General features: G+C 52.7%; 1 protein-coding gene across 3 annotated transcripts; it reads left to right on the forward strand.

Annotated features, from left to right (window-relative positions):
- The first annotated feature begins 330 nt into the window (after window positions 1-330).
- sf1 (splicing factor 1) lies at window positions 331-19,811 on the forward strand. 3 transcript variants are annotated; one of them, XM_038787378.1, is made up of 10 exons: window positions 331-544; window positions 2,629-2,760; window positions 5,801-5,876; window positions 11,077-11,229; window positions 11,727-11,816; window positions 12,743-12,926; window positions 15,096-15,211; window positions 16,147-16,254; window positions 17,734-17,911; window positions 18,882-19,180. In XM_038787378.1, the coding sequence occupies exons 1-10, from the start codon at window positions 484-486 to the stop codon at window positions 19,107-19,109; spliced, it is 1,326 nt and encodes a 441-aa protein (XP_038643306.1). In that variant the 5' UTR covers window positions 331-483; the 3' UTR covers window positions 19,110-19,180. The 3 variants fall into 3 exon arrangements, with proteins under 3 accessions (XP_038643306.1, XP_038643305.1, XP_038643307.1); XM_038787377.1 differs by having other exon boundaries at window positions 17,716-17,911; window positions 18,882-19,179; XM_038787379.1 differs by lacking the exon at window positions 331-544 and adding an exon at window positions 923-1,049 and having other exon boundaries at window positions 17,716-17,911; window positions 18,882-19,811.
- The last annotated feature ends 10 nt before the right edge of the window (window positions 19,812-19,821 follow it).

Raw genomic sequence — 19,821 nt, forward strand, 5'->3', positions numbered from 1 at the left:
ATGAGACCGGATGACGCGGAGGCGGCGCGGCCAATGAGCGGGCGGACGGGGCGGGCGCCTTGACGCACTTTGACGGACGCGGGGGCTGACCACTGGCAACGGGCGACGCGCAGAGGGGCCCCTCGGCCAATGAGCGGACGGACGGGGCGGGCGCCGTGACGCGTTTTGACCGAGCGACCAATGAAGAGGGAGGGATGGATGGGTGGGCCGTGACGCGTCTTGATGGGCGCGGCGACCGACCAATCGGGGGACGGGTTGCCCTCGTGATGGGCGCGGCGCTGAACCAATGAGGGCGGGCCCGGGGGGCGGGATGGAGAAGTCAGCCTCCGGCCTATTGCGCTGCCATGCTCGAGGTCGAGTGAAGCGAGCGAGACAGACAGGAGCGAGCGCCCGAGTCCGCGACACGGCCCAGCCCAACCCATAAAGGGGGGGAAGAAAAGAAACAAAACGATAAATAACGGAAGTCGCCAGCGCTGCTCACCGATGGAGGAGCCGGGCCGCTTCTACATGATGTCTTCGTTCGGTCAGGCGCCGCGGGAGAGAGGTGAGGCTGAGGCGCGGGGGGGATGGGCGGCCGCCAGGGCCGCGGGCTGCTGCCCAACTGTCAATCAACGCCACGCACTTCCGGTCCGATTGACGGACAGCCGCCCCGGCCAATGGCAGCCTGCCGGCCGCCTGGACTGACGGGGCCCGGGTCCAATGAGAGTGATGGGGGAAGTCCCGCTCTCCGCCCGCCTTCCATTGTCACGCCTCTGCATGACGTGGCGCGCCGCCCAATGGGCAGCGGGGCGGGTCTTGAACCAGGTGGCGCGGCGGCCAATGGGGGAGGCCGGCGGTGTCTGATTGACGGGCGCTCTGCCCAATGGGGGCGCACTGGGGTGCTGTCTGGTTCGACTGACGGAACTGGCCGCCAATGGGTGGGGAGTGGGCGGGACTTCCGTCGGCTGGTCCCGCCCATTCCCTGATCGCCCGTCTCCCCGCCGCCATCTTGTGGCGGAGATGCCGGTCCCGCTGAGCCGCCACCATGAGGCGCGGCGGGGCTCTGGATGGTGGGTTCTCACCCGGGCTCATTCCTAATTCGGGCAGCGTTAGGTCTGAGAGGAAAACTTATGTCAACATGTCACGCTGCAGTACTGGCCTCCCACCACGAGGGTGGCGCCCTTCTCTCCCCACCACCAAGATTTCTCGATGTAAACATGTCACGCTGCAGTACTGGCCTCCCACCACGAGGGTGGCGCCCTTCTCTCTCCCCACCACCAAGGTTTCTCAATGTAAACATGTCACGCTGCAGTCCCGGCCTCCCACCACGAGGGTGGCGCCCTTCTCTCTCCCCACCACCAAGATTTCTAAATGTAAACATGTCACGCTGCAGTACTGGCCTCCCACCATGAGGGTGGCGCCCTTCTCTTTCCCCACCATCAGGGTTTCTCAATGTAAACATGTCACGCTGAGTACTGGCCTCCCTCTCTCTCCCCCCGCCACCAGGGTTTCTCCATGTCAACATGTCACGCTGCAGTACTGGCCTCCCGCCACGAGGGCGGCGGTCTTCCCTCTCCGGCCACCAGGGTTTCTCGATGTAAACATGTCACGCTGCAGTACTGGCCTCCCGCCACGAGGGCGGCGGTCTTCCCTCTCCGGCCACCAGGGTTTCTCAATGTAAACATGTCATGCTGAGTACTGGCCTCCCTCTCTCTCTCTCTCCCCGCCACCAGTGTTTCTCCATGTCAACATGTCACGCTGCAGTCCAGGCTTCCTAAAGCAAGGGCAGTGGTCTTCCCTCTCCCCGCCACCAGTGTTTCTCAATGTAAACATGTCACGCTGCAGTCCTGGCCTCCCGCCACAAAGGCGCCGCTCTTCTCTCTCCTCGCCACCAGGTTTCTCAATGTAAACATGTCACGCTGCAGTACTGGCCTCCCGCCACAAGGCCGCCGCTCTTTCCCCCCGCCACCAGGGTTTTTCAATGTAATCATGTCACGCTACAGTCCCGGCCTCCTGCCATGAGGGCGGCGCCCTTCCCTCTCCCCGCCACCAGGGATTCTCAATGTAAACATGTCACACTGCAGTCCCAGCCTCCTGCCACGAGGGCGGCGCTCATCCCTCATCCTGGGCCAGTGGTTTCTCAATGTAAACATGCCACACCCCCTAGGTGCAAACCCCCCCCCTCCTCGTGCCGTACACACAAGTGGAAGCATTGTCCCTGTGTCAACATTGTGCTGCACGCACTAGGTGAATCTGGAACATGGTGGGGGGTGAAAGAGCGGCGCTCAGGCCTTGCTGTGGCTCAGCACCCGGCCCCTGCCACACTCCTGAGGAATCCAGCTCCCCAGGCCGCCCGCACTCCCGAGTGAGGAATCCTGGAACGCGCCACCTTCCTTCCGTGTTGGAGGAATGTGTGGAATCATCGCAAGGCACGTCATTTCAAAACCTCGGTCGCGTTTCCACTGGCAGGGTTTGAGGTGTGCGGCCTCCCATCAGTGGCACAATAATGGCCTCCGAACAGTTGTGGGTCAAAGCGTTTTGATGGGCAAATGTTTCGCACAAATCTCTGCCGATGCTCGGGTGTGCTGTGTGTGTGTGTGCCTGCCGTCGTTCTGACCTTTTCCTGCCGCTGTCCCATTTTTCCAAAAGATGACTTCGGACAGAAGAGGAGGAAGCGGAGTCGCTGGAGCAATGAGACTTCGGATCAGAAGACGGTGATCCCCGGAATGCCGACTGTGATCCCACCGGGACTGACACGGGATCAGGAACGTGCTTATATCGGTAAGAGTTCGGAGCGGTCCCGCTCTCTGTCTGCCATCTCTCGTAGATAATCCACGTCTTAACAAAAATCATCTTAAGAGAGGCGTGTGCTGCAATGTTCATGTACAGAAGATATTAAAGTTGCGGTGTGTAATATTGCTGTAATCTCATTCGAGTTATTGAATATATTGGGGATGCCACAATAATTAGTTACCACTTGGTGAGTTTCCTTCCGTTGCCACCTTATTTCTCATGCTTGTAGCTTCTGCTTTTACAGATGTGAAACAGGATGTTTTAACCTAACTTTGCAAACGAATGTAGTGTTCTGTACAGCCAAGCTGTTTGATTCGACCGAGGTGTTGTCACCAGGGGTCTCGGCCAGCTTGAACAGGGGGCATTGGGAAATGCTCATTTAGCCGATCGGACTGTGGCGCATGGGAGCAATAAAAACACCCAAATGTACGGTTATCGATTCTGCCTGTCCAGGTTTTGCAGAGGGCATCCAAGAGCTTGCAGGACGCAGCGAGGGGGTCAATGTCCATTAAACTGAAGGGCGTTTGCAAGGTTGTCCCTTGGTCCACACGGTCTGCTGGACGAGTGAACCGAGTGCCAACACTGCACGCGGGAGCAGAGTCTGCCTTCCTGAGGACGAGTGTGACGCACGTCATCAAAGTGACTATGGCAGATCCTTTTACAACACGTCGAGATTTACCGCCAATCCCACCCCAACCCCCGCTTTCTCTCTCTCTCTCTCTCTCGCACACACTATTTATGTCCCTCTCGCTCTCTCTGACACACACTCTCTTACTCTCACACAATCTCGCTCACTCTCTTAATCTCTCGCACTCACTCAATCTCTCACTCTCTCTCGCACTCTCTCACTCACTCACTCTTGATCTTGCACTCACTCTCTCTCTCTTGATCTCTCGCTCTCTCTGTCTCTTGCACTCACTCCCTGAATTTCTGGCGCGCACTCTCGACGTTCTGTCATTGAAAACCGTGGCCGCTGGCTGGGGGGATAAATTCTGAGAGCGTGTAGCTTAAGCAGCTGTAAATCGACCGCGCTGTGAATCTCCCAGCTGCGTTTCCGTGATGGCTGGGCTACTTGGCCAGCACCATATTTGTTTTACTACAGTGGAGCCACAATGGCGTTTCCAACCGGCTCCGCACGTTTCCTGTTCTCTGCGATTTAATTGAAGGGAACTTTCCTCTCGCTGAACCTTCCCTTCCCTGCTCTGTCCATCGAGATTTCAAGGTCACTTGGGAAACGTCGGGGTTGGATACCTGTTCCTGGGTGCGCGGCTGAATCCTCGATACAGGTCTGGGATTGGGGGGGTGGTGGCCTCCTACAGGTGTTTACTGTAAGCTGGTTGCCTAGCTGTTTGATTGTGAATGGGGGAAGTTTCCTTCAAGCGGACAGTGGGCAAGCTGTCTTTAATCTTGGAGAGATTTATTGAGTAACACTAATGGCTCTGGTTGCGGTGAATTCTGCTGTAGTGTCGGCTGGTCTCCATTTTGTTCCGTTGCATGTTCTTGTCGAATGGATACGATTCATAATTGCTTGTATCACGTCCACCCCTTAATTGGCATGCCCCAAAGATCATGGGGCTCTGCAAAAGAAATCCACCTAGCCTGCAGATCTTTGGGTTGTGGGGTGTGAAACCCACGCAGACACGGGGGCGAATGTGCAAACTCCACACGGACAGTGACCCAGGGCCGGGATCGAACCTGGGATCTCGGCGCCGTGAGGCAGCGGCGCTAACCACTGCGCCACCCTGCTGCCCTCAGGATTGCAAATTCTGATCCGTAATTGATCTATTAATTTCCCCGACGCCCCCGCTGTCCATTTGCCCTCCAGCCATTTATTCCGGCGACTCCTGAAGGTGGATGGCTGAGCCACCGCCTCCGTCCCTGGTTAGTTAGCGCGCTGCAACGCGCCTCTCTCCATGTTGACGTTGTGGACCAGCGGCAGAATGGGGTCCTGTCTTATGCAGCTGTGCCGAGCGCGCTCCCGGCAGGGTGGCAGTGAACTTACATCGGCGTGCATCAGTAACCGGTGTCTGCTGCCCGGCCTGGGTTCCGAGATTTGAAACTTGTGTGCCTGCAAAAAAAATGGCAACGTTTCTCCGATGCTTTGCAGAGGTTGAGTCGGTGGATTGTGTTTCCTTTCCCTGCCGAGCGAAGCACGTTTATCACCCCCGCCCCGTAGCCTTCCTAAGGTTTCTCTGTTTTATTGCTGCGCTATATTGCCAGGTTTAATATCTCGAGGGTTAAGTTTTAAAATGGCTGATTCCACCTGTACTGTGAATTGAAACCAAGGTATTCAATATTGAAACGTTCCAGTAGAATTTGGATGGGCAGCAGGGTTGTACGAGCATTGTGTGGCCTCCTGGTTCCTGATCTGCTGGGCGAATCGGGGTGAGCGTGGTCCAGAATCCCAACTCCCCGCTGCGGAGGGCTCCCCGGCTAGGGCGCTCGCGCACTTAATTCAGAGCCGTTTCGATTTGGGAAGTGGGGAGGAACGCATGTGGAAAAAATAAATTGGTCTCCGAACGGCGGGGCCTTTCAGCCTGATTCCTTTGCCCCCTGTCGGAGTGACGGACAGGCCCCAGAGGAGGGTGGGGGGGGCTAACTTTAACCTGTCTTAACCACAAATGTACGGCAATTCTTGCAACCCCCGAAGGAGCGACAGACTTTTAATGACTTGAAGTTAAAATTCATACTTTATAACGCTAATTGTTTTGCTATTGTGGCAGCCCTAATATGAACGTTGCTAGTGGTAATATTTTGTTTTTAACACTCTTTACAGAGCACGTGTCTTAAATACCCTGTGTTAGGATTGTGTTGAAAATTTGGTGCCTTAATTTCATTACTGATATCTTGTTTTTATTTATTGACAAATGTTGATGCGGTTTTCTTTTTTTGTGTGTGTGTGTGCGTGTGTGTGAAACGTTCACGGCACTGTGCCTCCAAAGCTCCGTGCTGTGTTTTCATAACCATTTGAGAATTTATGTAACTTTTCTTTTCCGTGTCCTTTCTTTCCTAACCTGGTTTCTTCCAGTGCAACTACAGATCGAAGACCTGACCCGCAAACTGCGTACTGGAGATCTTGGTATCCCCCCAAACCCTGAGGACAGGTTGGGAAAGTTTTAAACCAGCTGACAGTAACAATTTTCCTTTTCAATACTTGGTGTCATCGCATAAGAAATGTGTGATGTGGTTTTTTTATTATTATTCGAGTTGGTTAATCTCCTAATGTGTATGGTATACTTTCACCTTCACACTGTTTTCAGTACAGGAATGGAAATGGTCACCGGTTACATTTATTTATTTGATTCTCTTGAGGTTAAAAGGTTTTAATAATTTGATTTTACATTTTTTTTTAATAATTAAAAAAACACGAAAATGGAACCCGGGTTAAGGGACAGCTGTGGTCTCCGTTTGTAGCTTTTTTTTTCTTCTTTCGAGGGGCAGGGTAGTTCAGGAGCTCGGCAATTGGTAGCATGTGGGTCGCATCCCGGCAGCCCCCCTCTTTTTCTCTCCCTGGCTAGCCGCAGATCAGCTTGCCTGCGTTTTACTACCCGACAGTTTCATGGTGCGTCGTTGGCGCCCCTCTCTTTCATACTCACTTCACCTCTCTACACTCACCCTCCCTGTCTGACCATCTCTTATCCCAAATTTCAACTTCCTCGGGGGCAGCAAAAGATTAAGCCCGTGTTTGCCTTGGGGTGGCTGCGGTCTTGCAGAACTCTTCTCTCTTCCTCTTCCCCCCCACCACCACCACCACCACCCCTGGTGCTCAGCGCTCCCAGAGATTGTACAACAAACAGTGAATTGATCAATTGAATTCGGCTAATTCCCCCTTTGCGTCTGCTGAGCCCCAATGGTCTATCCCCAATGGTCTATCTGGGTGTGCACCAACCAAGGTGAAAAGTGCAGTTCCCTCGGCACGAAGCAGAACCCGGACATGCCGCCGAGCACCACTGTTAATGAGGCAACACCCCCGGGGTGGGAAGGTACGGCTGGCGGTTCAGAGCTCCTGTCCTACCGAACCTAAAACTTTGCCTTCGTTCAACAGTTGCATTAATTGGCTCTTTAAATTCCACCACAGGCTGGAGGATCTCTTATTGAAGAACTTTAATTTTAAAAGGGATTGGGGGGGGGGGCGGGAAGAAGAGAGAGTCGGCAGTGCTGAAGGGTTGACTTTGCCTTGGGCGTCGGCTGCTGGTGCGAGCCAACCCAGCTCCCCTCGGCCGGGTTTAGAAGGAAGCCCCCGGGGTTTAATTGCCACCACGGCGCATAGAGTCGTCCCTGCTCGCTCGCTTGGCGATCGTTAACCGTGAGCTCGCTATCCTGACGTGACCTGACTGTGACCGTGCTTCCTCTCGCACCCGATACTGTTCACTGAACTAAACCTTGCGACGTCCTCTGCCATCTCATTTCCAAGTGTGTTTGGTAGCCTGTGCTCGACGTCGGTGCATGGTGGATTGTAATTTGCTTGGGAACCTTTCTAAGCAGTCGATGTAACGCAGAATTTATTTTGTGCTCCATTTGCTTATTTAACGCATTTATTTTCCATTCAACAAAGACGTCGATCCCATCGTAGTTTGAACAGTCTCCGGTGCTGGTTTTGATTCAACCTTCTGACTTGTTGAAAATTTATCCCCTTTCCCCCAACCTTTTGATTTGCTACCACTTTTTATTTTCAGTGATGTTAGGAAGTGACCACAGCTGTCCACGAGTAGTTGTTAAACTGTTAAAAAATAAGTTTTTTTTAATGAGTAAATGAGGTTTTTAAAAAAAAAAAAAAAATTGGTTTGTATTAACAAGAGGAAAAAAAGCCTGCTATCTTGTTCTGACTCCCTCTCTTTGCATGCCAACAGTCAATAATGCTGCGATTGTTCAGAATACCCACTGGTCCTGTCAGCCCACCTATTTTAGTCGTTAAATTGGGAGGAGAGCGAGCCAGGCTTGAGGGTGGATTGTTGCATCGCAGTGTGTGCATGTTCCCGGTCAGTAAAGCACCCGTCACCAAAGTAGGATTTCAAGCACGCCAGGACATTTTCTGTCCTGATTGAGTGCTTTCCCTTGCCGCGGGGATGGCCTGAGATGTTTCCGCTCTCCGGGCTCGCACACTCGTGGGCGAGTTGAGATCTCCCTTCCTCGCTCACTGGGTAGAGGTGGCTGGTGTTGAACCAGCAGGGTTGGGGCCTGAGGGGGAGCTCCCGCTCGTTATCCATAGGTGGATGCGGAGACTTGGCAGCGGTGGTGTCCTTCGTAAACCTCCTGTCAGTGCGCAACCGGGAACCACACATTGAACAGCGGCCATTAGGGGCGAGGTGTAACCAGAGAGTCCCCGAAACCCCGTCCCGTCTGCTCACCACCAGACAGTCTATGCCTTCTGCAGCAGAGGGAAGAAACTAGGCTTAGTTTCCAAGATCAGTTAATCCCGTTGCAGAGGGTTAAAATACTTCCTCGATGAATTCCGTCTTGGTGTTGAAGTGACCTCATTACAGATAGAGTAACCTGGGGTATTCTGCTGTGTTTGGAGTGGGGATGGTAGGGAGGGAGGGGGGGGGGGGGGGGGGGGCTATTAGAATGCAGCTGCCGACAGCAGGACAAGAAAGTGAACTCTCCGGGTCGACCCGAATGTAGACCAGGATTTTGTGGGGATTTAAAAACAGGTCTGAAATGGCTGGCTGCAGGACCAGGTGTTGGCTGCTCCCAGCACACTGATAACGTTTTCCATTTTGTAATCCTACCCATGACCATTTAGTACTTCGGCAGTCTCTTAATATATATTTTTTTAAAGACAAAATTTTGGATTCCGTTGAAGCTGCACAAGTTTAGCTGGAGACGGCACTTGTCCCAAGAGCTTCAGTCTATGGAACTCGAAGCGATGACTTGTTAAGTAGTAAGCTGTCGGGAAAAGGTACCTCGGGTTCTTGGGGTTGCCACGACGTAGCTGCGTGCCTCTTAAATGCGTACCAAAGGTTTCGCTTTCCACCTGATTGGACTCCGCTCGACAGCTTGAGCGTCTTTGAGGGTAAACCCGGGGAGCAGATAGATTTGAAACAGCGACAGAGCAAATTAATCTCGGTCGGTTGCTGTAACGTGTCTTAATTTCAGTGGAAGAACTCTCGTTGCAACCCCAGGAATGCCGAGGCCTGTGTTTTATGAGATTCAAATGTTTAACGGTGCATTTATTGACCTTTAAAACCAACCCCACACCCCCCCGTGTCCTCTTTAATGAAAACTGGCAAAGCTGTGTTGACTCCTTTTTGAAAACCCTCTTTAGGAATTTATATTTAGTGTAAACTAATAGCAAGAGTTTACAGGTGCGGCGTATGGGATCCAAGCCTGTAGTTCAAGGTTTGGCAAAGAAGCTCCAATTTAAAAAAAAAAGAAGAGAATTAATTTACTTGTGTACACGAATGGGGCAAAAAGAGAGAGGGGATTGAAGCAGTCCGGGACTGCCAGCAAGGCTTAACATGTCTCTTTAGCACAGAATCCGCTTTTGAGAAGTAGCAGAACTAGTTGAGTAAGTCCAGGAGAAGGGGCTGCAAGCCCCCCCTTTGTCGGTGCCTGAAGAAGCGGGAAAAGGCCATTTAAGTGTCTTTTTGAATAACTCCTTTTCTTAACTTCCCAGTGTGAAGCACGTATCAGTCAGCAGAAATCTTTTTTTTTTTTTTCTTCTTCTGTTTTAGTATATTATTTACGATGAGTTCTGTGCAGGTTTAACGTTATTGCTGGTAGAATTGTAAGCTCCTAGCGCGAGGTGAAATCGAAGCACCTCGACCTTCGTCCTGACGAGGTTGCCGCACAGAAAAAGACCGCACTCGCCCTTTCTTGCCAAAGTGTCGAACTGATTCTTAAGATCCCGATTCCCTCTGGGGGTGGGAGAGAGAGAGAGAGAGAGAGAGAAAAACATGCGCGCATGCACATGCTTCTTGTTGACTGGGTCTGTGTTCAAAGATCAAAAACCACTGGAGCAAAACGGGAGGGGGGGGGGGAGCCTTTGCTGCCGTTAACGCGGCAGCAGCTGGCACGTGTCGTTCCCGGGGTCAATTCCATCCCCTTTGGGACGTCTTTTCCCCGACTGCGCACAGGCTAGGTGGAAAATTAGTGCGGCTGACGAGGCTTCAAGCAGGGAGCATATTTCCACGATTTTTGAAGGCTCGGTGCAAAGGGTCTTCCTCCCCCCCCCCCCCAAATTTCCAACTGTTGAGAGAAAAAAAAGAAACCCTTGCCCGCGCTAAACCTCTGCGCTGGGTGACCCGGTGCGCTGACCTGCCCGCTGGGTATTCGCCTCTTGGCGGAGCTGAAATTGTTTGCTCTTCTCCCGTGGGGGGGGGGGGGGGGGGGGGGGGAGGGTTATTTTCCATTCTGAAGAATCCAGGGCGGGGTACTCTGGGGAGGAAGGCACATGGGAGATAAATGGGCATGCCGAGCGGCCTGTTCAGGTGTCTCGGCAGTCACGCGTGACAGTTCAGTTTGTGCTTTGTTAACCTGTACACATCTCGAGTTATTTTTACTCAGTGGCTCGTTAAGAGGCAGCAGTCCAACCTCCAACTTGAGCAAACGCACCCCCCCCCCCCCCCCCCCGGGCCCCCAACCGTATATATCTGTCGGGCCAAGGGGTTCTTTGGACTAGGTGGGTGGGTAATGCTCCTCCAACGCCGAACCATGACCGCAGACACCAGGGGGAGGAGGGGGGGGGGGGGGTTGCTGTTAGCCGAGAGCCATCAGACTTTGTTCCTCCGTGCCAGACCACAAGCCCTGTCTCTTAAGCCCTGTGTGTACGCGCGCAGATTTGAACAATTTGGCGAGGGGTGTCCGTTGGGGTTTTTGATGTTGCTCCAGTCAACAAGAGGAGTCTGTTGAACTTGACCACCAGCTGGTGTTGATAATGTATAAACGTGTTACCTGATTGAAATCTGTCTCATTAATTCCCTCTCCACAGCCTTTAGTGCAATTCAAAATCTGCTTAAGCTTAATATAGTTTTACTGCCTCTCCAGCCATACAGTGTGGGTGTGAGCACTGAATGTTAATTGCCGTCTACAACTGTTTAGAAACGCCACTTTCAGCTCAGGTTAACAACAACTTCCTCATCTAGGTGTCTTTGTCTCCGGCGTTTAAAACCCAAGGTAACCCATCTCCGGGGGGGGGGGGGGGGGGGGGGGGAGAAAAGGTGACTAGAGAATTAGGAAAGGGTAGTGGGAGTTGCTTTATTTTGGATATTTATATTTTTTTTTAAAAGTAGGTGTAATAGAATGGCTTAAGATGCATGGGGTGACGAGTGAGGTGGTGGTGACGCTTTTATGATCCCTGCACAGGTCTCCCTCTCCTGAGCCCATCTACAACAGCGAGGGCAAGAGGCTGAACACCCGTGAGTTCAGAACTCGGAAGAAACTGGAAGAGGAGAGACACAATCTCATTCAAGAGATGATAGCCCTCAATCCTGATTTCAAACCACCGGCAGATTACAAGTGAGTTGTTTCGTTTTCAAAATAAAACGCGGTTTCCGGTGTAACAGCGGCACGGGGAAAGTTAAAATCTCGACTGCCTTGTGGGGGACTGAGCGCGAGGCCTGCACCGGATAGTGAACGGTATTAATGACGGGTCGCCGATTGTGATTGCGAAGGATGCTATTCAGAGGGAAAGCTGCAAAGTCGCTTTGATCGCGAAAGCGGTTTGCTTTACGTCAACAAAGATACTTATCGTGTGTCCGAGAGAGCGGGACTGGGGCGTCGAACTGTTTTTTTTTTAAACGAGGGCTGAGTTTGGATGTGTAATAGGAACCCTCATTAACCCCCGAGCAGCGTGTGGAAACTGTGAAACAGGAGTCCAGGTGAAGCTGTTGGCTGCGTTGTGATTTGTCACTGAGCCTTGGTGGCGGGCGGGGTGGGGGCCTGTGCTGTTGTCAACCCTTCCCTGGCTGCCTCGGCAGACGGGCTATTAAATCTTCTGTTCCTCTTTCCCGCAGGCCGCCAGCCACGCGTGTGAGTGACAAAGTGATGATCCCACAGGACGAATATCCAGAAATAAACTTTGTCGGACTCCTGATCGGACCCAGGTAACAGAGGCAGACTCCGACCTTGTTCTTGCTTTGGGTGGGGGGGGGGGGGTGAACAAACGGTCCCGGATCTTTCCGCAATGTGTCGTCGGGGGGGGGGGGGTGAACAAACGGTCCCGGATCTTTCCGCAATGTGTCGTCGGGGGGGGGGGGGGGGGGGGTGAACAAACGGTCCCGGATCTTTCCGCAATGTGTCAGCACAGGCGCGTGCTGTGAGGTGAGGGTGCCACTCCTGCTGTGAAAGAGAGCAAGATGAGCTTTTCATGTTGTTGAAATGTTGCCAAGTGCTTCGCTACCAATGGACTTAGCCACGTGCACTCCTGAATTTTCTGCTGCACAGTCCTCGAGAGCTCCTGCCACACCTTCTCCAGGCGCGAAAGAGTGTTAAGTAGCTATGGGGAGCAGTTGAATAAACTCAGTTTGTTCTCACTGGAACAATGGCGGTTGAGGGGCGACCTGATAGAGGTCTACAAAATTATGAGGGGCATGGACAGAGTGGATAGTCGGAGGCTTTTTCCCAGGATAGAAGAGTAAATTACTAGCGGGCACAGGTTTAAGGTGCGAGTGGCTAGGTTTAGAGATGTACGAGGCAAGTCTTTTTTTACACAGAGGGTAGTGGGTGCCTGGAACTCGCTGCCGGAGGAGGTGGTGGAAGCAGGGACGATAGTGACATTTAAGGGGCATCTTGACAAATACATGAATAGGATAGGAATAGAGGGATACGGACCCAGGAAGTGTAGAAGATTTTAGTTTAGACGGGCAGCATGGTCGGCGCAGGCTTGGAGGGCCGAAGGGCCTGTTCCCGTGCTGTACTTTTCTTTGTTCTTTGGGGTGCAAGCTGTCCTTTCGTCCCCTGAGTGCTCCCAAGAGGTCTGTGACCCTGGCCTCCCTTGCTCACGCTCACTCGCTCTCTCTCTCTCTTTCAGAGGCAACACACTGAAGAACATCGAGAAAGAGTGCAACGCCAAAATCATGATCCGCGGCAAAGGGTCAGTGAAGGAGGGGAAGGTGGGCCGCAAGGACGGACAGATGCTTCCTGGGGAGGATGAGCCACTGCACGCGCTGGTCACGGCTAACACCATGGAGAATGTGAAAAAGGCAGTAGAACAGGTAGGGCACCTCCGCTGAAATAGACCGTTCTTCCTGCCGTGGAACCGTTCCCGTGGGTACTGCCAGCTCGCAAACCTGGGGGGGGGGGGGGGGGGGGGTCGTCCTGTGCCGTCCCTGTCACCCTTGATGTGTTTAATGTGTAGAAATCTTATCGAGCTCGGCGTTAAGCGTACGCAGCCTCTGGGGCAGAGAATTAATTCCAAAGATTCACCACCGTCGGAAATTTCTCCTCGTCTCACTCCTAAATGGCCGACCCCTTATTCTGAAACGGTGCCCCCTAGTTCGAGACAGTCTTAGACCGTAAGACATAGGAGCAGAATTAGGCCACTCAGCCCATCGAGTCTGCTCCGCCATTCATTCATGGCTGACGTTTTTCTCATCCCCATTCTCCTGCCTTCTCCCCATAACCCCCGACCTTCTCCCCATAACCCCCGACCCCCTTATTAATCAAGAACCTATCTATCTCTGTCTTAAAGACACTCAGTGATTTGGCCTCCGCAGCTTTCTGCGGCAAAGAGTTCCACAGATTCACCACCATCTGGCTGAAGAAATTCCTCCTCATCTCTGTTTGAAAGGATCGTCCCTTTAGTCTGAGATGGTGTCCTCTGCTTCTAGTTTTTCCTACAGGTGGAAACATCCTCTCCACCTCCGCTCTATCCAGGCCTCGCAGTATCCTGTAAGTTTCTCGTCTCTCGCATGAAGTGCATTGAGGTGCGACGGACGGGTGGATTGGTTTATTGTCACGTGTACCGAGATACGGTGAAAAGTATTGTCATGCAATCAAACAGATCATTTTGTACGTGAAAAGAAAATGCATAAGAGGGCAAACATAAAATACACAATGTAAATACATAGACACAGACACAGGCATCGGCTGAAGCATACGGAGTGTAGTACTACTCAGTAGAGAAGATGTGTGAAGAGATCAGTTCAGTCCATGAGTGGGTCATTCAGGAGCCTAGTAACAGTGGGGAAGAAGCTGTTTTTGAATCCGTTAGTGCGTGTTCTCAGACCTTTGTGTCTCCTGCCTGATGGAAGAACGAGTAAGCCAGGTTCGGGGGATCTTTGATTATGCTGCCCACTTTCCCCAGGCAGCGGGAGGTGTAGACAGAGTCAGTGGATGGGAGGCGGGTTTGTGTGATGGACTGGGCCGTGTTCACGGCTCTGAAGTTTCTTACTGCCTTGAGCCGAGCAGTTGCCATACCCAGGCTGTGATGCAGCCAGATAGGATGCTTTCTATGGTGCACCTGTAAAAATTGGTAAGAGTTAATGTGGACATGCCGAATTTCCTTAGTTTCCTCAGGAAGCATAGGCACTTGTTGTGCTTTCTTGATGGTAGCGTCGATATGGGTGGGCCAGGACAGATTTTTGGTGATGTGCACCCCATGGAATTTGAAGCTGTCAACCATCTCCACCTCGGCCCCATCAATGCTGACAGGAGTATACCACACTTCGCTTCCTGAAGTCAAGTGACCAACTCTTTAGTTTTGCTGACATTAAGGGAGAGGTTGTTGTCGTTACACCACTCCACTAGATTCTCCATCTCCCTCCTGTATTCTGACTCGTCGTTAATTCGAGATCCGACCCACTGCAGAGAGATTCAGAGTCCTAAATCTTTTAATGTCCGTCACACACATACAAAGACACAGTTTTGTTTTATCAGATTGAAAGGAATGTTGAGGACTACCGTTCTTCGTTGACAGCATCTGATTCAAACAGGAGTGAGACAAGCTGGGAGTTGGACTCTATAAAGGCCAATGTGGCTGGAGGAATCTCTCGGGAGAATGTTCCTGCTGTCCTGAATCTGCCGTGGTGGCGTTAACTTGCTCTTTAACGGGGCAGCACAGAGCCACAGTGGGTTAGCACTGCTGCCTCGCGGCGCCGAGGACCTGGTTTCAATCCCGGCCCCGGGTCACTGTCCGTGTGGAGTTTGCGCATTCTCCCTGTGTTGCGTGGGTTTCGCCCCCACAACCCGAAAGATGTGCTGGTTAGGTGGATTGGCCAGGCTAAATTGCCCCTGAATAGGGGGGGAAAAAAAAAAAGAATTGGATGCTCTAAATTTATTTTTTAAAACTTGGTCTTTTCACTGTTGGTAATGTGCTATGGCTGAGGACTGAACAGGAGAAGGTGCTGAGCAAGGCTTCAGATCTCTTCCTTGTCTCCCTGCAGATCCGTGGTATCCTGAAGCAGGGGATTGAAACCCCCGAGGATCAGAACGACCTTCGGAAGATGCAGCTGAGAGAGCTGGCTCGCCTGAACGGCACTCTGCGAGAGGACGACAACAGGTAAGCTGCTGTACCGTAGCGTGCTGGGGTGTCGGGGGACTTGCCACCGGTATATCTAGTCACATGCTAAACCCCCCCCCCCCCCCCCCCCCCCCCCCCAACAGCCCCTTGGAGAGCATCAACCGTTCCTGAAAGCACACCATTTGATTGATCGTGAAATAAATGGTGGGTTAGCCCCCTCTGGGTAATGACCCCCAACCACATCCTGGTTAGGATTGGATTTGTTTTTCACCAGCCTACGTATTGACCAACTTCCCATTTCAACCACTCGATCTGGCCGTGAACAACTCCAGGATCGCAGCCGCCCCCGTGATCTCAGCGCACCTGCAGCCGACCAAATACACTTTTTGGAAGTGCAGATACTGCTGTACAATCCATCGATTTCCTCGAATGGATCAGGCGGCCATTCGGCCCATCGGATCTGCACCGGCCCCTCTGATGGAACACCCTACCTCGGCCCACTCCCCCTCGGCCTTATCCCCGTGACCCCCACCTAACCTGCACCTCTTTGGACTGTGGGAGGTGTTTTGGGCCAGGGTTTAGGGAACCCCAAAGTGTATCATGGAGTTCACCTGACCCACTACTTTTAATAGATTGTGGTACGGGGAGCACACGGCCCACTCTACAGGTACAGCAGAAATGGAAAAGTGTTTTTTAAAGCAAAACAATGTTTATTTATGAATCCAGTTAACACTTTATAAACCCACAGTAAACATCTTAACAACTATCAACACCAATAATCCCCACAGATACAATATTCTATAAATAACCCTTCATAACTTTCCGAACAACATCCATAAGACCAAAAGACCCTTTTTACAGAAAGACAACAGGTTTAAATTCTCTACAGAAACAGGTAAATTGCTCGTTTCCCTCGCCAGGCATCCTCGCCGGAAGGTGAATTGTTTTGACGTGACTTGTCTTTTTCACTGCAGGATACTGAGACCGTGGCAGAGCACTGAGCCGCGGAGCATCACCAACACGACGCTTTGCACCAAGTGCGGCGGGGCCGGGCACATTGCTTCCGATTGCAAATTCTCCAGGTCAGTCGCTTATACTTTGAAACCCCGATTGTCGGAGAAGGTAGAGAACTGCTGAGGGTTTAGACGATGGGTTTCGGTAGCGGTGGACACAGTTATAGGGGGTTGTTTGTCACCAATGGATCAGTGAGGAGCTGGTGTGAGAGTTTTTTGTGAGAAAACTAGCATTGCAGGTACAGCTGGCACTAAGGAAGGCAAATTGATTTTGGCCTTTGCAGCTAAAGGAATAGAATATCAAATGTTGTTGTAACTGCACAAGGAATTAGTGAGGCCGCATCTCGAGTATTGTACACAGTTTTGGTCCTCTTATTGGAGTGGCATTGGAGGCAATTCAGAGGAGGTTCACTAGATTGATTCCAGAGATGAGTTTGTCGTCTGAAGAGAGATTGAACAGTTTAGGTCGATACTCTCTAGCATTTAGAAGAATGAGGGGAGATCTAATTGAGGCACACAAGATGATAAAAGGTATGGATAAAGCAGAAGTGGAGCGGGATATTTCCTTTGGGGCATTCGAGAACGAGAGGTCATAATCTCGGGATAAGGGGCAGCAGAATTAAAACAGAGATGAAGTAGCACAGTGGTTAGCACTGCTGCTTCACGCCGCCAGGCTCCCCGGTTCGATTCCCGGCTTGGGTCGCTGTCTGCGCGGAGTCTCCCCGTGTGCGCGTGGGTTTCCTCCGGGCGCTCCGGTTTCCTCCCACAGTCCGAAGACGTGCAGGTTAGGTGGATTGGCCGCGCTAAATTGCCCTCTAGTGTCTGAAGAGGGTTAGGATGGGTTATGGGGACAGGGTGGAAGTGAGGGCTTAAGTGGGTCGGTGCAGACTCGATGGGCCGAGTGGCCTCCTTCTGCACTGTGTGCTCTATGCCGATGAGGAGAAATTACTTCTCCCAAAGGGTCGTGAATCTGGAATTCGCTGCCCCAGGGTGCGATGGATGCTGGGCCATTGAGTAAATCTAGGGAGGGGATAGACAGATTTTTAATTAGTAATGGGTTGAAGGTTATATGAAGGTACCCAATTATTCATTTTCCAATTAAGGGGCAATTTATCGTGGCCAATCCACCTACCCTGCACATCTTTGGGTCGTGGGGGCGTGACCCACGCAAACACTGGGAGAATGTGCAAACCCCACACGGACAGTGACCCAGAGCCGGGATCGAACCTGGGTCCTCGGTGCTGTGAGGGAGTAGTGCTAACCCACTGGGCCGCCGTGCCGCCCTGGTTTGAAGGGTTATGGAGAATGAACAGGAAAGTGGAGGCCAAAAGGAGATTAGCCATGGTGGTGTTCAATAGGGGAGTGGGCTCGGTAGGGGGGGGGAATTGCCCATTCCTGTTCGAGTTTCTTATTTCTTGTCGGTGGAGAGCGCGTGTGTTTGTTGGGTTGAGGCTTCCCGGGAATTGAGCGAGCTGCAGTTGCCGGTGATTTATCCTGGTCTCTCCCTGCTGCATGGCTCACCCCTTGCAGTGGGGCCTCGTTCAACAGGCCGGGAGACCCGCAGTCGGCTCAAGACAAAGCGCGAATGGACAAGGAGTACCTGTCGCTGATGGCCGAGCTGGGAGAAGCCCCAGTCCCCGCCTCGTCGTCCTCGGCCCACCCGGGTTCCACGCAGCAGACCATGCCGCGGACCACCGGACCTGCCAGCAACCAGCAGCAGCTCCCAGTGAGTGAGGGGCATCCTTCCCTGCCCCCTCCCCAACCCCCACCCTGTTTTCTCCTCTTCCTGAAGGCACAGCTCGCTGAGGTACAGTTGCGCAGACTCAGTGGACGGGTGACATGTCGGCTTCTCTCTGTTTGTAGTCGTGTGTTGACGATCTGACCTGTGACCCAGTTGAATGGAGATTGGTGTCTCTCCATTGCACCTCTGACAAACATATCCCCAAGGCGCTTTGCCGCAGAGCGGGAGCAGCAGCAAAATAGTTTTTTAACATTTTTTAATTCTCCTTTTTCACATTTTCTCCCAAATTTACACCCAACAATAATCAGTAACGAATGTAATGTCAATCCCCATATCAATAACAACAATCCCATCCTCCCACCAAACCCCCAAACATTAGCCCGCATGTTAACAGAAACAAATGACAAAAAGGAATCAGGAATTGCCCATAGTCACCATTGACACACACAGTCCCCCCCCCCCCCCCAATCCTCCCAGCACCACCACCCCCCCTCCCACTAATGTTGGATGTTATCCAGTTCTCGAAAGAGCATAATGAGTAACGCCCATGAATTGTAGAACCCTTCCATCCTTCCCCTTCAGTTCAAATTGACCTTCTCAAGCGTCAATTCCAGCAGGTCCCCCTGCCGTGTCAGGGCACAGGGTGTAGAGGTTGATCACCGCCCTAACAACGTTCACACACACCTTCTAAAAGAGCCGGCTCATCCTCGCCTTTGTGAGGTGCGCTCTCTCCACCACCTTCAGCTGTATCGGCCCCAACTGATAGCGAAGAGTTAAATGAATTTGCAAACGACGGGGATAGGTTTGTGCAGTTGCTGGGGGTAGGGCGAGGGTTGGGGGTGCCCTCGATGACTGTCTGGCGGTGGACATTGCCGTGGGGGGTGGGTGCGTGAGGGACAAAGCTGCCAGGTTCCAAATCTTGACTCTCTTCTCCTCTCTCTCTCTCTCTCTGCAGAACAGACCTCCGTGGATGAGCTCCGGGCCCTCGGACGGCAGCAGACCTTACCACGGGATGCACGGCGGCCCCGGCGCGCCTCACCCAGGCTTCCCCCCGCCGATGCCCAACATGACTGGGCACCCACACCCCCACAACCCCAACGGGCCACCGCCGCCTTGGATGCAGCCACCGCCGCCTCCGATGAACCAGGGTCACCCGCCTGTGCATCCGCCTATGAGTAAGTGAGAAGGCTTTGGGGGGTGGTTTGGAAAGCGAGAATGGGGTACAATACAGGAAGCACCTCCAGCTTGCTGACTGCCCCTGTTCCTTCCCCTTGTGCCTGAAGGTCCTTTTGAGATGGGTGTTCACTTTGCCAATGTTTAATATCGAACCAGGGCAGCTGCAGTTTACCTTCTCTTTCCTCTCCGTATGAACACGGGGGGCAGGGTGCATTTGTATCTCCCTGTGATACGTGACCTTTCGGTTAGAGTACCAATCAAGGTCAGGGTGCAGTTTACCTCCCTGTGATACAAGTCGTCCTCCAATTCGCGCTGCCCGCAGAAATGCGTCTCCCGCCTGCTCCACGATGACACGCAAGCCGAGACCCTCGCCAACTGAACCACTGCAGACCCGCTACGGGGTCAGGCAGGGCTGCGTCATCGCACCAACGCTCTTCTCCATCTTCCTCACTGCAACACTCCCAACTCCGACACCCTGAAGCTCCCCGCTGGCGTGGGGCCAACCTACCGGATAAGCGTGAAATTGTTCAACCTCCTGACACCTCTAGGCCAGAGCCAAGAACCTCTGACCCAGGCGACGCCTAAGTGTGCGTGCTCTTTCAGAGGCCGAGCTGCAAACCATCATCGACACATTCACCGGGGCTTATGAGAGAATGGGCCTCAGACTAAACATCCGGAAAACAAAGCTTCTCCCCCTGCCTGACCCTGACCATCCAGAT

Source organism: Scyliorhinus canicula, chromosome 31, assembly GCF_902713615.1.
Source record: "Scyliorhinus canicula chromosome 31, sScyCan1.1, whole genome shotgun sequence".
Taxonomy (NCBI): Eukaryota; Metazoa; Chordata; class Chondrichthyes; order Carcharhiniformes; family Scyliorhinidae; genus Scyliorhinus; species Scyliorhinus canicula.

Excerpts from the sequence above, each read along its gene's own strand:
- sf1 (XM_038787377.1), top strand. The coding sequence starts at position 484 with ATGGAGGAGCCGGGCCGCTTCTACATGATGTCTTCGTTCGGTCAGGCG. Across the intron at positions 545-2,628 it reads TCAGGCGCCGCGGGAGAGAG|ATGACTTCGGACAGAAGAGG; the intron begins GTGAGGCTGAGG and ends TTTTTCCAAAAG. Across the intron at positions 2,761-5,800 it reads TCAGGAACGTGCTTATATCG|TGCAACTACAGATCGAAGAC; the intron begins GTAAGAGTTCGG and ends GGTTTCTTCCAG.